This window comes from Silurus meridionalis, chromosome 18 (assembly GCF_014805685.1).
Source record: "Silurus meridionalis isolate SWU-2019-XX chromosome 18, ASM1480568v1, whole genome shotgun sequence".
Classification (NCBI taxonomy): Eukaryota; Metazoa; Chordata; class Actinopteri; order Siluriformes; family Siluridae; genus Silurus; species Silurus meridionalis.
The window spans coordinates 20,613,371-20,624,904 of NC_060901.1; the positions used below are offsets into that span (position 1 = coordinate 20,613,371).

At 37.8% G+C, this 11,534-nt stretch overlaps 1 protein-coding gene across 1 annotated transcript in view; it reads left to right on the forward strand.

Annotated features, from left to right (window-relative positions):
* The first annotated feature begins 1,442 nt into the window (after nt 1-1,442).
* Nucleotides 1,443-11,534, forward strand: part of LOC124400736 (rho-associated protein kinase 2-like) — a 32,966-nt gene continuing 22,874 nt past the window's right edge. Inside the window, 8 exon segments of the mRNA XM_046872462.1 lie at nt 1,443-1,947; nt 4,132-4,213; nt 5,464-5,564; nt 8,145-8,282; nt 9,766-9,875; nt 9,877-10,024; nt 10,608-10,752; nt 11,207-11,345. Coding sequence (XP_046728418.1) covers nt 1,849-1,947; nt 4,132-4,213; nt 5,464-5,564; nt 8,145-8,282; nt 9,766-9,875; nt 9,877-10,024; nt 10,608-10,752; nt 11,207-11,345 — 962 coding nt within the window. The 5' untranslated portion in view covers nt 1,443-1,848.

Here is an 11,534-nt window from a genome sequence, read left to right on the forward strand (position 1 = left end):
CATGTTTTAGGTGTTGGTGGTATTGCATCAGGATTGCAGTTAAACATGTTTTAAGCTTTGTTTCCTCCAGACTTTTGGTAAATAGTGTCATTATATTGTTGTGAAGTTGTTCAAAGTGCAATATACAAATACAATGCAAATAAATGCTTCATCATCAAACTATTAACTGACTAAAAGATGAAGCACAGCAGACTATAGTGAAGAAGTTCTCAATGTTTCAGTGAACAAACGTGTGTGTTCTCTTAGAAATACATGATACTGCTTTAATATACGTGAAATAATTCAGTTTGTACTTTTTAATTACTTTAATATTTGTTATTTCATTCGTTAATTTAGTGCAAAAACCATGTTTATTGGATCTGATCTGTTTTGTTTGTTTGTTTGTTTGGTTTTTATTAAATAATTCTGATACAGATAATGTTTTGTTTTGAACATGCCTCAATATTTCTCAGTTTTGTTCCAAAAATTGCATTAATTGGATTAAATTAAATGTAATAAATTAATAAGTCTTTAATGTCTTTAATACACATTTTGAGACCTCAATATTATAATGCTTTGGATAAAACCGTATTTTTATACCAGAGACACAGTTCCAGTCAAAGATTTGGATTTTTAGTGTGTTCTTTTTTATTTATTTTTTATTTTTTACAATGTACATTAATACTGAAGACATCCAAACTACAAAGGAACATATATGGAATTATATAGTAAACAATATATATATATATATATATATATATATATATATATATATATATATATATATATATATATATATATATATATATATATATATATATATATGTATGAAGTCATCACCTGGAATGGTTATCCAACAATCTTAAGGAATTCCCAGATGTGTTGAGTACTTTGTTGGCTGCTTTTCCTTCACTCTCCAGTTCAGCTCATCCCAACTGGATTTAGATGGGGTGATTGTGAAAACCAGGTTCCATCACTCTTCTTCTTAATCAACTAGTTCTTACATAAACCAGAGGTGTGTTTTGGGTCGTTGTCCTGTTAGGAAACAAGTGTTGGTCCCACTAAGTGTAAACCAGATGAGATTACATGAATCTGGTAAGAGAAAGCCAAGAGTGTGCAAAGCTGTCTTCAAAGCTAAATGGACGATCTAAAATATGAAACATATTCTGGTTTGTTTACCACGTTTTTGTTCATACATAATTCCAGATGTGCTCTTTCATAGTGTTTTTCAGCATTAATGTGAAATGTTGAAAATAATAAAAACAATAAACAAACCTCTAAAGGTGGAGGTGTATCCAGAAAGTGGTAGAAACTACAGTAAGGATGGTAAATGTGGATGGCACTTGTGTAATTGTCTTTTTAAAGCCGGTCTCAGTAAGCGCTTATTAGTAGCTCACTCCGACACACTGAGCTTCTAAAAGCGTCATATGAGATCAGAGAGCAGGAATTCCGCCTTCAGCTCAGCGAGGAGCCACAATACAGGGCGACACACACACACACACACACACACACAAGCGCGCGCGCAAAGAGACGCGCACGGACGCACGGGCGGCTTTCGTTTCTCTGGTGACTTTGATCCACGTTTTAACGCGTCGGTCTCCAAAGAGAAAGAAGCCCAGAAGGTATTGTAGAAGACGTGCTGTAGACTCTGTAGTCTCTGTCCCACACCAGGGGCCGGTAGAAGGACGTGTCTTCACACTACAGATCGTGTGTTGTAATCCCACCGGCTTGATTGGTCGGACCTTTGGATTTTTTTGGTTTGCTTTGGGACTTTTTTCTTTTTTTTGTTTGTTTACTCCCTCCCTGAGATCACCACGGATTGTTCTTCCTCTCTCATGTCTGTGATCTTGTCCTCTCCTGACTGGCACCATGTCCCCCGGAGCGGAGAGAAGACTCGAGTCTCAGCTCAGAATGCTGGAGTCCATGATCAGAGACCCGAGATCGGATATCAGACTGGAGAGTTTGTTGGTAAGAGGAACAATGGTGTATTAGATGTTCTACAGATAGATTTAACAGTGTTGTTTTAGTGTGATTACGTATGTAAAGACTGTCCTGTGTGGTAGAACATGTTTTATTTAAGTTCTTCTTCTCAAAAGGCATGGCATAATGTCTGAAGGTTATCAGACACCCAGGTCACTGAAGTCAGTGCAGCTGTGATTTAAAGGCTTCCAGAACCTCAAGAACAAGCAAATGTCCACATCTAGTGTTGCCTCTCAGACTGCAGGTCCAGACCTGTTGCTCTGTTGCCTGAGATGGCTTCATGACATTTTTAAACTGTGCTAAAAAAAAAAGGACAGACAGGAAAAAGATCAAAATCCTCAAACCAGTCTAACAGGGCTGCCTGCTCCTGGATTACCTCTGAAAAATCCCAAAGAATTCCTTTTCTTATGTTACACCACTTTTAATAACTCTAAAATAGAATCTGAAAAAAAACCACATCACGGTTTATTCGTGCAAGAAATCCGAAGCAAACAATTAAGTAGAAATGCCAAGTTATAAGGCCAAACTGGTGGTTTGAGGTCTTATCTTCCTTTGTGTGATATGATCTCTGTGTGTAAAGGAACACACCCTTCTTCTCAAGAATGTGCCTCTTTACAAGTGCTCTATTTTCAATCAGTGCTTGTTTGTGTTGTTTCTGTAGTACCCCTATCATACACGTATTATTATTACCTTTGCAAACACAAAGGGAGACGGAGAACATGCCTGGACTGAGCTTGTTAGTGAGTTGAAGCAGGGAAAAACTCAGACATTTCCAGGAATACTCTATTCCACTTTATTTGGATCGCAGAGCGTCGTTCTGCATTAATTATCCCTCCAGGTGTTGAATTAATAGCAGGCATTTGGTGTGGTGCTGAAAGTGTGGAACTTGCAAAACAACTCTTTTTGATCCAGCAAAATGGTTTTGTTTGCAGCCAAATCATCATCTGTAAAGAAATAAACTGTTCCACTATATGGGTGTGAAAATATACACATTTAGAAATTAAAAAAAAAAAGGGATACCTTTACTCAAACATATTCCATTTCTTCCTCAATCGATATGAACCTCATCGTGATTTTTATGAACGATAATAGCTGCCCGTAAGCAAGGGGTTATTGTGTGATATATTTTGGGGTTGTGTGTCACCGAAGGATAACAGCAGGGATTTAACCACTGGTGTTCCTCATACCTCATACCAGCTCTGGATTATTCAAACGGTCCCACAACGTAAATATATAATATGTAAATATATAATAGGTATATACACATACACACATACAAATACAGAATAAAAACAATAAAGCAGGGTATTAGAATAAATACACCAGAATAAATACAGTGTCCTGATGGTGTAGTATAGAGTTACGGCTTATGAAAGGTTGTGGAGAATCAGCTGGACCTGATCTTACTGGTTTCCTGTATCTTCACCTGGGTAGGTTGAACAAATGAAGAAGCTGCTAGTTTTTATTTTATCTTGAATTTTGGTATATTCATATGAAACACTGGAAAACAATTAACAATACTGAGCATTTGGTTCTGTTTTGGCACAGAGGAAGCAGCAAGTCACTTGATGTAATTGTTTAGAAAAGAAAAAAAAAAATAGGCATGTTCAGTTCCTCAACTCACGTGATCTGATTGGTCCATGAAAAGTATTTTGTAAATGCATTTTTTTTATTTTTATTTGTTGTTGGATTTTCTTGAGATGTAAGTCAACTCCAGAAATCCTCTTAACCCCCTGCAGCCCCCAAATTCTCTTGTTCGAGAGTAAAGAACATTCAGGAAGCTGAGGTCACATCCTTGAATTCAGAAAAGAGATAACTGATTCCAGGCATGCTGAGAGGCGACCACTTCCTGCTTGTGTGTGTGTTCATGTATATCATACTACGACTCATTTGCAATGGCGTGGGTGTGTACTTTTGGGAAAGATAGAAATGTAAAGCAGTACAGAAAAGAAACAAACAAACATGGAAACATATCCTTAACTGTATTAGATTTCCAAACTGTTACATCAGTCTAATGAAAAAGTGTGGCTTTATTACAATCCTCGTTTTCTTTGTTCGTCAGGTATGAGTTGTGTATTTAAACATTGCGTCTTAAAGCCTTGTTGTGCCTCATTAATTTTCATTCTAATGGTTTCAAATGGTTCTAACTGGGTTTCTTCTCAATTTATACAGGATTCTGTAAACGCCTTGGCTCTTGACCTGAATCACCCTGCACTGCGGAAGAACAAAAACATCGATGCCTTCCTGAACAGATGTGAGCAACTTTAATAAACAATACAAGCTTTAATAAAGTAAAATACTTTATTGCAAGAGTAAATCAAGCTACACCAGTAGATCAGTACTGGCTGATCAACAGTGTTTAGTGTAATAGGGAAAAAAATGGGAAAATATCATTTATGGCCAAATTTTCAACAAAATTCAATCCATTTTTATTTGTGTAGCACCTTTAACAATAGATATTGTCCCTAAGCAGATTTACAGAGATAAAGAGGTACAATTACCTTCATAGATATTCTCCAATGATTTCCAAACCTCTTTACTAATCTCCAATAATCTTCATTGATCTCCAATGATCTCAAAAGATTTCCAATAATCTCCAATAATTTCCAGTAATCTCCAGTAATCTCCACTAATCTCAAATAATATTAAAAGTCTTCAATAATCTCCAGTGATCTCTAAAAATCCCAATAATCTGCAGAAATCTCCAATAATCTCCAATAATCTCCAAAAATCCAATAATCTCCAGTGATCTCTAAAAAAATCCTAATAATCTCCAAAAAATCTCCCAATAATCTGCAAAAATCTCCAATAATCTCCACAAATTCAATAATCTTCAGTGATCTCGAAATAAAATCCCAATAATCTGCAAAAATCTCCAATAATCTGCAAAAATCTCCAATAATCTCCAAAAATTCAATAATCTCCAGTAATCTCTAAAAAAATCCCAATAATCTCCAAAAATCTCCAATAATCGGCGAAAATCTCCAATAATCTCCAGTGACCTCTAAAAATCCCAATAATCAGCAGAAAAAATTCAACAATCTTCAATAATCTCAAGTCATTTCCAGGAATCTTCTGTAATCTCCTTTGATTTCCACTAATCTTAAATAATTTCCAAAAATCTCCAATAATCTCCAGTAATCTCTAAAAAAAATCCCAATAATCTCCAAAAATCTCCAATAATTTCCATTCTGAAATGTTTCAGTCACATGCAGAATAGTTATTGAAAATTACAGAATTTTTAAGATTTAATGAAATACATTTAAGAACTTGTAGTTGAAATTGTTGTGTAGATGAGATAGTGCTGAGTTTTGTGTATTGTTGTGTAGATGATAAAATACTGAGTTTTGTGTATTGTTGTGTAGATGATAAAGTGCTGAGTTTTGTGTATTGTTGTGTAGATGAGATAGTGCTGAGTTTTGTGTATTGTTGTGTAGATGATATAGTGCTGAGTTTTATGTATTGTTGTGTAGATGAGATAGTGCTGAGTTTTGTGTATTCTAGATGAAAAGGCTGTAAATCGTCTGAGGGAACTGCAGGTACGACTGGATGATTTCGACCGAATCAAACTGATCGGCAAAGGAGCCTATGGAGCTGTGCAACTGGTAAGTGACCTCTGACCTCTTAGAGTGTGTGTGTGTGTGTGTGTGTGTGTGTGTGTGTGTGTGTGTGTGTGTGTGTGTTAGATAAACTATGGAAAAAATGTAGTGTCTTCTAACTACATGCTATTTGCCTTGAAGCGCTGACTTTTGGCTGTTTAAATGCTTCCCTGCATGAACATGTCTGAACATGACCACAGAGTGCAGGAAAATGTGAGCTGGAGTGGTGCAGGATCTCATATACATTAGAAGGTTTTATATACAGTCAAACCCACTTATCTCGACCTAGGTTAACTCGCCAACCCTGTTAATTCGACGTTTTTGAATTGGAACCGCCAAATTCTCGCTTTGTCTTAGCATTTTTAATCGGTTATGTCGATTCTCTCCCCCTGCCACGCCCCCTTTGGCGGTGGCATTCCCCGAAGCACCCTGCTTCTTCTCCCGTGCGGGCGAGCTCCTCGCAGTCAGGCTGATCACACACACCTGACTCTCATTCACTCACTCATCCCATCTCCTAGTTAAGCCACTCACCTCCACACACTCGCAGCCCGTTATTGTTTGTGCATGATCGTATGTGCTGGTTCATGGCGGTCTGTGTATACATTTATAAGCGCGTATACGTATCCTTCTTCTCGGACTCCGCATTCTCTCAACGGCACCCCGGATTACCCCGATCCTGCTGTTTTCCATGTTCACACTGTCTGCACCACGTTTATCCGTTACTGCCCAGCGCTGCACTTTCCATAGCGCAGATCCGTTAATTCTCTACACAAACTGTCTCTGCTTCCACAGAACTTCGTGGAGTACACTCCCGGAGCGCACCACTGGATGTTACTGCTTCGCTACAAGTATTGGTGGATTATCTCCTGAGTATTCTCAATAAACTTTGTTTGCGTTTCCTTCGGCTTCCGCCTCCTTATCCGCGTTACAGGTCTCGATCTCGATCCGCATGATCAATCAAACTAATCGCAGCAACGCTGTTGTGTAAAAAAACCTCAGAAAACACGTGCATGCACACTCATTTAATAACGCACATCATGTACATAAAGAAATTTCAAGCACGTTAATATATTGCCGCCATATTGGTTTTCGTTTATCTCGATCATCAGTTATTTTATTACTTTGAATCATCCCAATGCAAAACATTTTTTTAATGAGAAAAGTAATATAAAAGTTTTTGCATTTATTTCTGCATCAGATTTGGTTTTGAAGGTCCTCTGTTTATGATCTCTGTCGTTTCTATGTACATTTGATTGATCATTAGAGTCAAAATGAAATATGAAAAGAAAAATGTGTATTTTAGCAGTTATTAAACCATTTGTAATGTGTGCATTTGTTTATAATTTCTTTTCATATTTACAGATGGAAAAAATGCATTCATGTGAGTTTAATATTTGATTAGATGTAATTGATCATGTGATCATGCTCTTGAGTGGTGCAGATTATGCAACGTATTAACGTCATTATCTGAGTCCAAGTAAGGAGTATCGGTCCTTCTCTCTAAAGGGGTGTAATGGAATTACCCTAATCACTCAGTTTCACTTTATAATTTACATTCAATTCTGCCAAAGCATCAGCAGTAAACATTCCATAATTAATTTGATTATTTGCAACCAAATTAGTTTTTTTCGTTTGTGTTTTTTTGCATTTTGTAAAATACATTTTATATCTAAATTAAAGTTTTTCCGCTTTTAGATTTTTATCCTATTATTTATTTTTATAAAAAAAAAAATTAAAGCAGTCGTAAAAAAAAACCCCCAAAAAATTGCTGCAGACAAAAATGCAGTATAAGTAAAATACTACTACTAATAATTAATAATAATAATGAAGCACAATGTATGTAAATAATATAAACAAAAATAAGAGGAGGTGCCAACGTAGGTCTAAAATACAAACGTATAATTTCCGTGTTAGCCAATCATCTGTGAGAGCATGTATGGTATCTGAAAGAGAGTAGGAAGTACATTCCTCTCGGTGTGTGACGTGTTGCTCGATGACTCGGCGTAAACAACAGCTTTCAAAAATGCACTTGGTTCATTTCCTGTATCTGGTCTTCACCCTCCACTATTAGTAAACTGTTCTATAAAACAAGTACGAGATCAAATGAGGGAGAATATAGTGATATATCTGTCTCTGATTTTGTATAATTATATATTTTCTTAACGTCTTACAAAATGTCATTGCGGGTTTTTGTGTGTCTTCAAATGGTTCTTTACATGGTTTTTGGAACGTCTCCTGCTATCGAGCTCCTTTTGAGTTCCTTTTCTCATTTAAAATAAGTGAATTGTTCAGGAGGTTATTTGCTTTTATATTTCTAAGGCTCTTTATTTTCTACACTTCACAGAATGAGTTCATGTTCTGACATTGCAAAAATTCAGCATGGAAGCTGTGGGATTAAACTGGATCATCTGCTGAATTTTGCAATAAAATTCTTCAATCCTTTTTAATATACTCAGATAATCCAGTTTTTTTTTAGAATAGTACACGTGCAGCACGTCTTCGAATTCGTCACGGATTTCCTTTAAGTAAAAAACGTATTGTTAATAATAACGATGTAAAGAACCATGCGTACATTTCTGCGTCTAGGTCCGGCACAAGGTCTCCAAGGAGGTTTACGCCATGAAGAAGCTCAGCAAGTTCGAGATGATCAAGCGCTCAGACTCTGCCTTCTTCTGGGAGGAACGGGACATCATGGCCTTCTCAAACAGCCCCTGGATAGTGCAGGTAGTGTGAAAGTATTGAAAATTTGCACGCTATGATGCACGCATACTTGTGTCAAATGCATTAATCCGTATAGCTACGTATGAGTCATTTTCCTCTGTGTCTCAGAGGTTTTTTCTTTTTGCATATTACACATAAACCACAAGATTTAAATAACGTCTGCGTTATTGAAACACTCCCTCGTTTGGAATTTTCACAGCAGTGTTAATCATCCAGTGCAGAATTTTTGCTTGTAATACTGTTAGTCTACATTAGAGGATATAAAACTAAAATGTGGAACTATTGGTGCCATTTAAGTCCTGAAGCAGGACCAGATATTGATACTGCAAAAATAGTACATTAACAGCAAAACAGGAAATACATGGGGTGCCAATACTTTTGGTCATATATTTGTCCTTCATAAGTATTGGGACAGTTCACAAGCATCCATGATTATATCATTTCATATAAATTGCTGTTTTAAAGATCTTGCCGTTATATTTTGTACACTTTATTTGCTGTAATATAGAGTCGTCTATAGAGTGAGAAGATCTTTATACAGTGCAGTCGAATTATGATGAAGGTTGTATAAAGACTCTCTCTGTGTCACTCAGTCTGGTTCCTCTCAATGTTTCTTCCTCATGTTGTCCTACAGAGTTTTTCCCTCATCACAGTCAACTCTGCCCCTAAACCAAAACACAACCCTACAACAACCCTAAACCTAATCCTAACCCAGCTCTAAACATAAACATAACCGCACCCTAACCCTGTCTAAACCCTAAATCTGACCCTAAAATTAATACTAATGCTTAGCCATAATGCTAGCCTTACCCCTAAACCTAACCCTAACCCTAAATCTGACCCTAAAATTAACCCTAAACATAACTTTACCTCAGCTCTTAACCTAACGCTAATACTAACGCTTAGCCATAATGCTAGCCTTACCCCTAACCTTAACCCTAACCCTAAACCCGACTCTAAAATTAACCCCAATCCTGAACATAACTTTACCCCAGCTCTAAACCTAACGCTAATACTAACGCTTACCCATAATTCTAGACTTACCCCTAAACTGACCCCTAAACCTACCTCTACCCCTAAACCCAACCCAAATCTGACCCTAAATTTAACACCAACTCTAAACCTAACCCTGCCTCTAAACCTAAACCTAACCCTACCCGTAAAAATAACACTAACCCTACGTCTCATCTAATCTCAAAGCTACGTGTAAACCTAACCCTACCCCTAAACCTTAGGGGTAAACTTTAAACCTGACCCCAAAATTAACCTCAACCCTAATCCTTACAATACCCCTAAACCTAAACCTTAAACTAAACCTAAGACTAATCCTAAATCTAACCCTAAACCTATCTCTACCCCTAAACCTAACCCTTAAACGAGCCTTTTTTGCACCTGTTTTGCTTTTACACTTTGGGAATCATTAAACCAGTGATTTATTTCTAGTATGTGTGTAGTAATGATCTTTGGTTCCTCTGCATTTGTGTAGCTGTGCTGTGCTTTCCAAGATGAGCGCTACCTTTACTTGGTGATGGAGTTCATGGCAGGTGGAGATCTGGTAACCCTTACCATGAATTACGACATGCCTGAGGATTGGGCGTTTCTACACTGCTGAAGTGGTGCTGGCACTGGACGCCATACACTCCATGGGCTTCATCCACAGAGACATCAAACCTGAGAACATGCTGCTGGACCGCAGCGGTCACCTCAAACTCGCCGACTTTGGCACGTGCATGAAGATGGACAAGGTGAGGGGGTCGGGTGCAGGGTATTTGGTTTTCGTTTAGAGCGCCCTGGAATTTTGCAACTCGAATTTGCCTCGTAAAATTTATGTACAAACATTTGCACAATTTCTAAAACTGGACACTGAATTATTGTTTTTTTCATTTGTGAAAATAATGTTTCAATATTACATACTTTTTCATAGTCTACTTGTTTGGCTGTACATGTCTGCCACCTGGTGGAAAGCAGAGTTAATGCACTCTGAATTAGTAATTTTTTAAAACCTTGTCCTGAATTTGGACATTAAAGATGGAAGCAAAATGTAAAAGACAATAAGGGAATGTTGAATAGGGGATATGACCAGTAATATCAATATAATGATATATTGTACCATGATAGATGACCAAAATGGAAATTGACAAACAAGATGTTTTTAGTTTGTTGCACCACCCTGTGCAGTCTCTACAGACAATGTGTGACCATCTCCAAGGAGATCAGAGATCAGTGTGTGTGTACAATAATACAATTGTGAATTGTGTGTGTGTGTGTGTGTGTGTGTGTGTGTGTGTGTGTGTGTGTGTGTGTGTGTGTGTGTGTGTGTGTGCCCAGTCTGGGATGGTTCGCTGCGACACAGCTGTCGGAACTCCAGATTACATTTCTCCAGAGGTTCTAAAGTCACAAGGTGGAACTGGGTATTATGGTCGCGAGTGTGATTGGTGGTCTGCGGGGGTGTTTATTTACGAGCTGCTGATCGGTGAGTAGCTTCTCTTCTCTTCTCTTCTCTTCTCTTCTCTTCTCTTCTCTTCTCTTCTCTTCTCTCTTCTCCTGTCCTCTCCTGTCCTCTTCTCTTCTCTTCTCTTCTCTTCTCTTCTCCTGTCCTCTCCTCTCCTGTCCTCTTCTCTTCTCTTCTCTTCTCTTCTCTCTCTCTCTTCTCTTCTCTTCTCTTCTCTTCTGTCCTCTCCTCTCTTCTCCTGTCCTCTTCTCTTCTCTCTCTCTCTTCTCTTCTCTCTCTCTCTCTCCTGTCCTCTCCTCTCTTCTCCTGTCCTCTCTTCTCTTCTCTTCTCTTCTCTTCTCTTCTCTTCTCTCCTGTCCTCTCCTCTCTTCTCCTGTCCTCTCCTCTTCTCTTCTTTTCTTTTCTCTTCTCTTCTCTTCTCTTCTTTTCTCTTCTCTTTTCTTCTCTTCATAAACTCAATTGTGTTTTGCTGTAGGTGAAACTCCATTTTATGCTGAGTCGTTGGTGGGAACTTATGGCAAGATCATGGACCACAAAAATAGTCTGAAGTTCCCAGATGATTCAGAGATGTCTAAAGAGGCCAAAGACCTCATCTGTGCCTTTCTGACTGACAGGTGGGAAAGAGTCTATCTAATGTCTGATCTGATTATACAGATCCAATGCTGCCCATAAACAATTATTCCCTTTTTTTTACATTCATATTATCCAGGATGTATACATGTGTATTTCACCTGAAGCCGTCAGTGATGTTCTACATGAACCAGTCCACCTCGTAGAGATGTGATCAAATCACCCTACGTTTC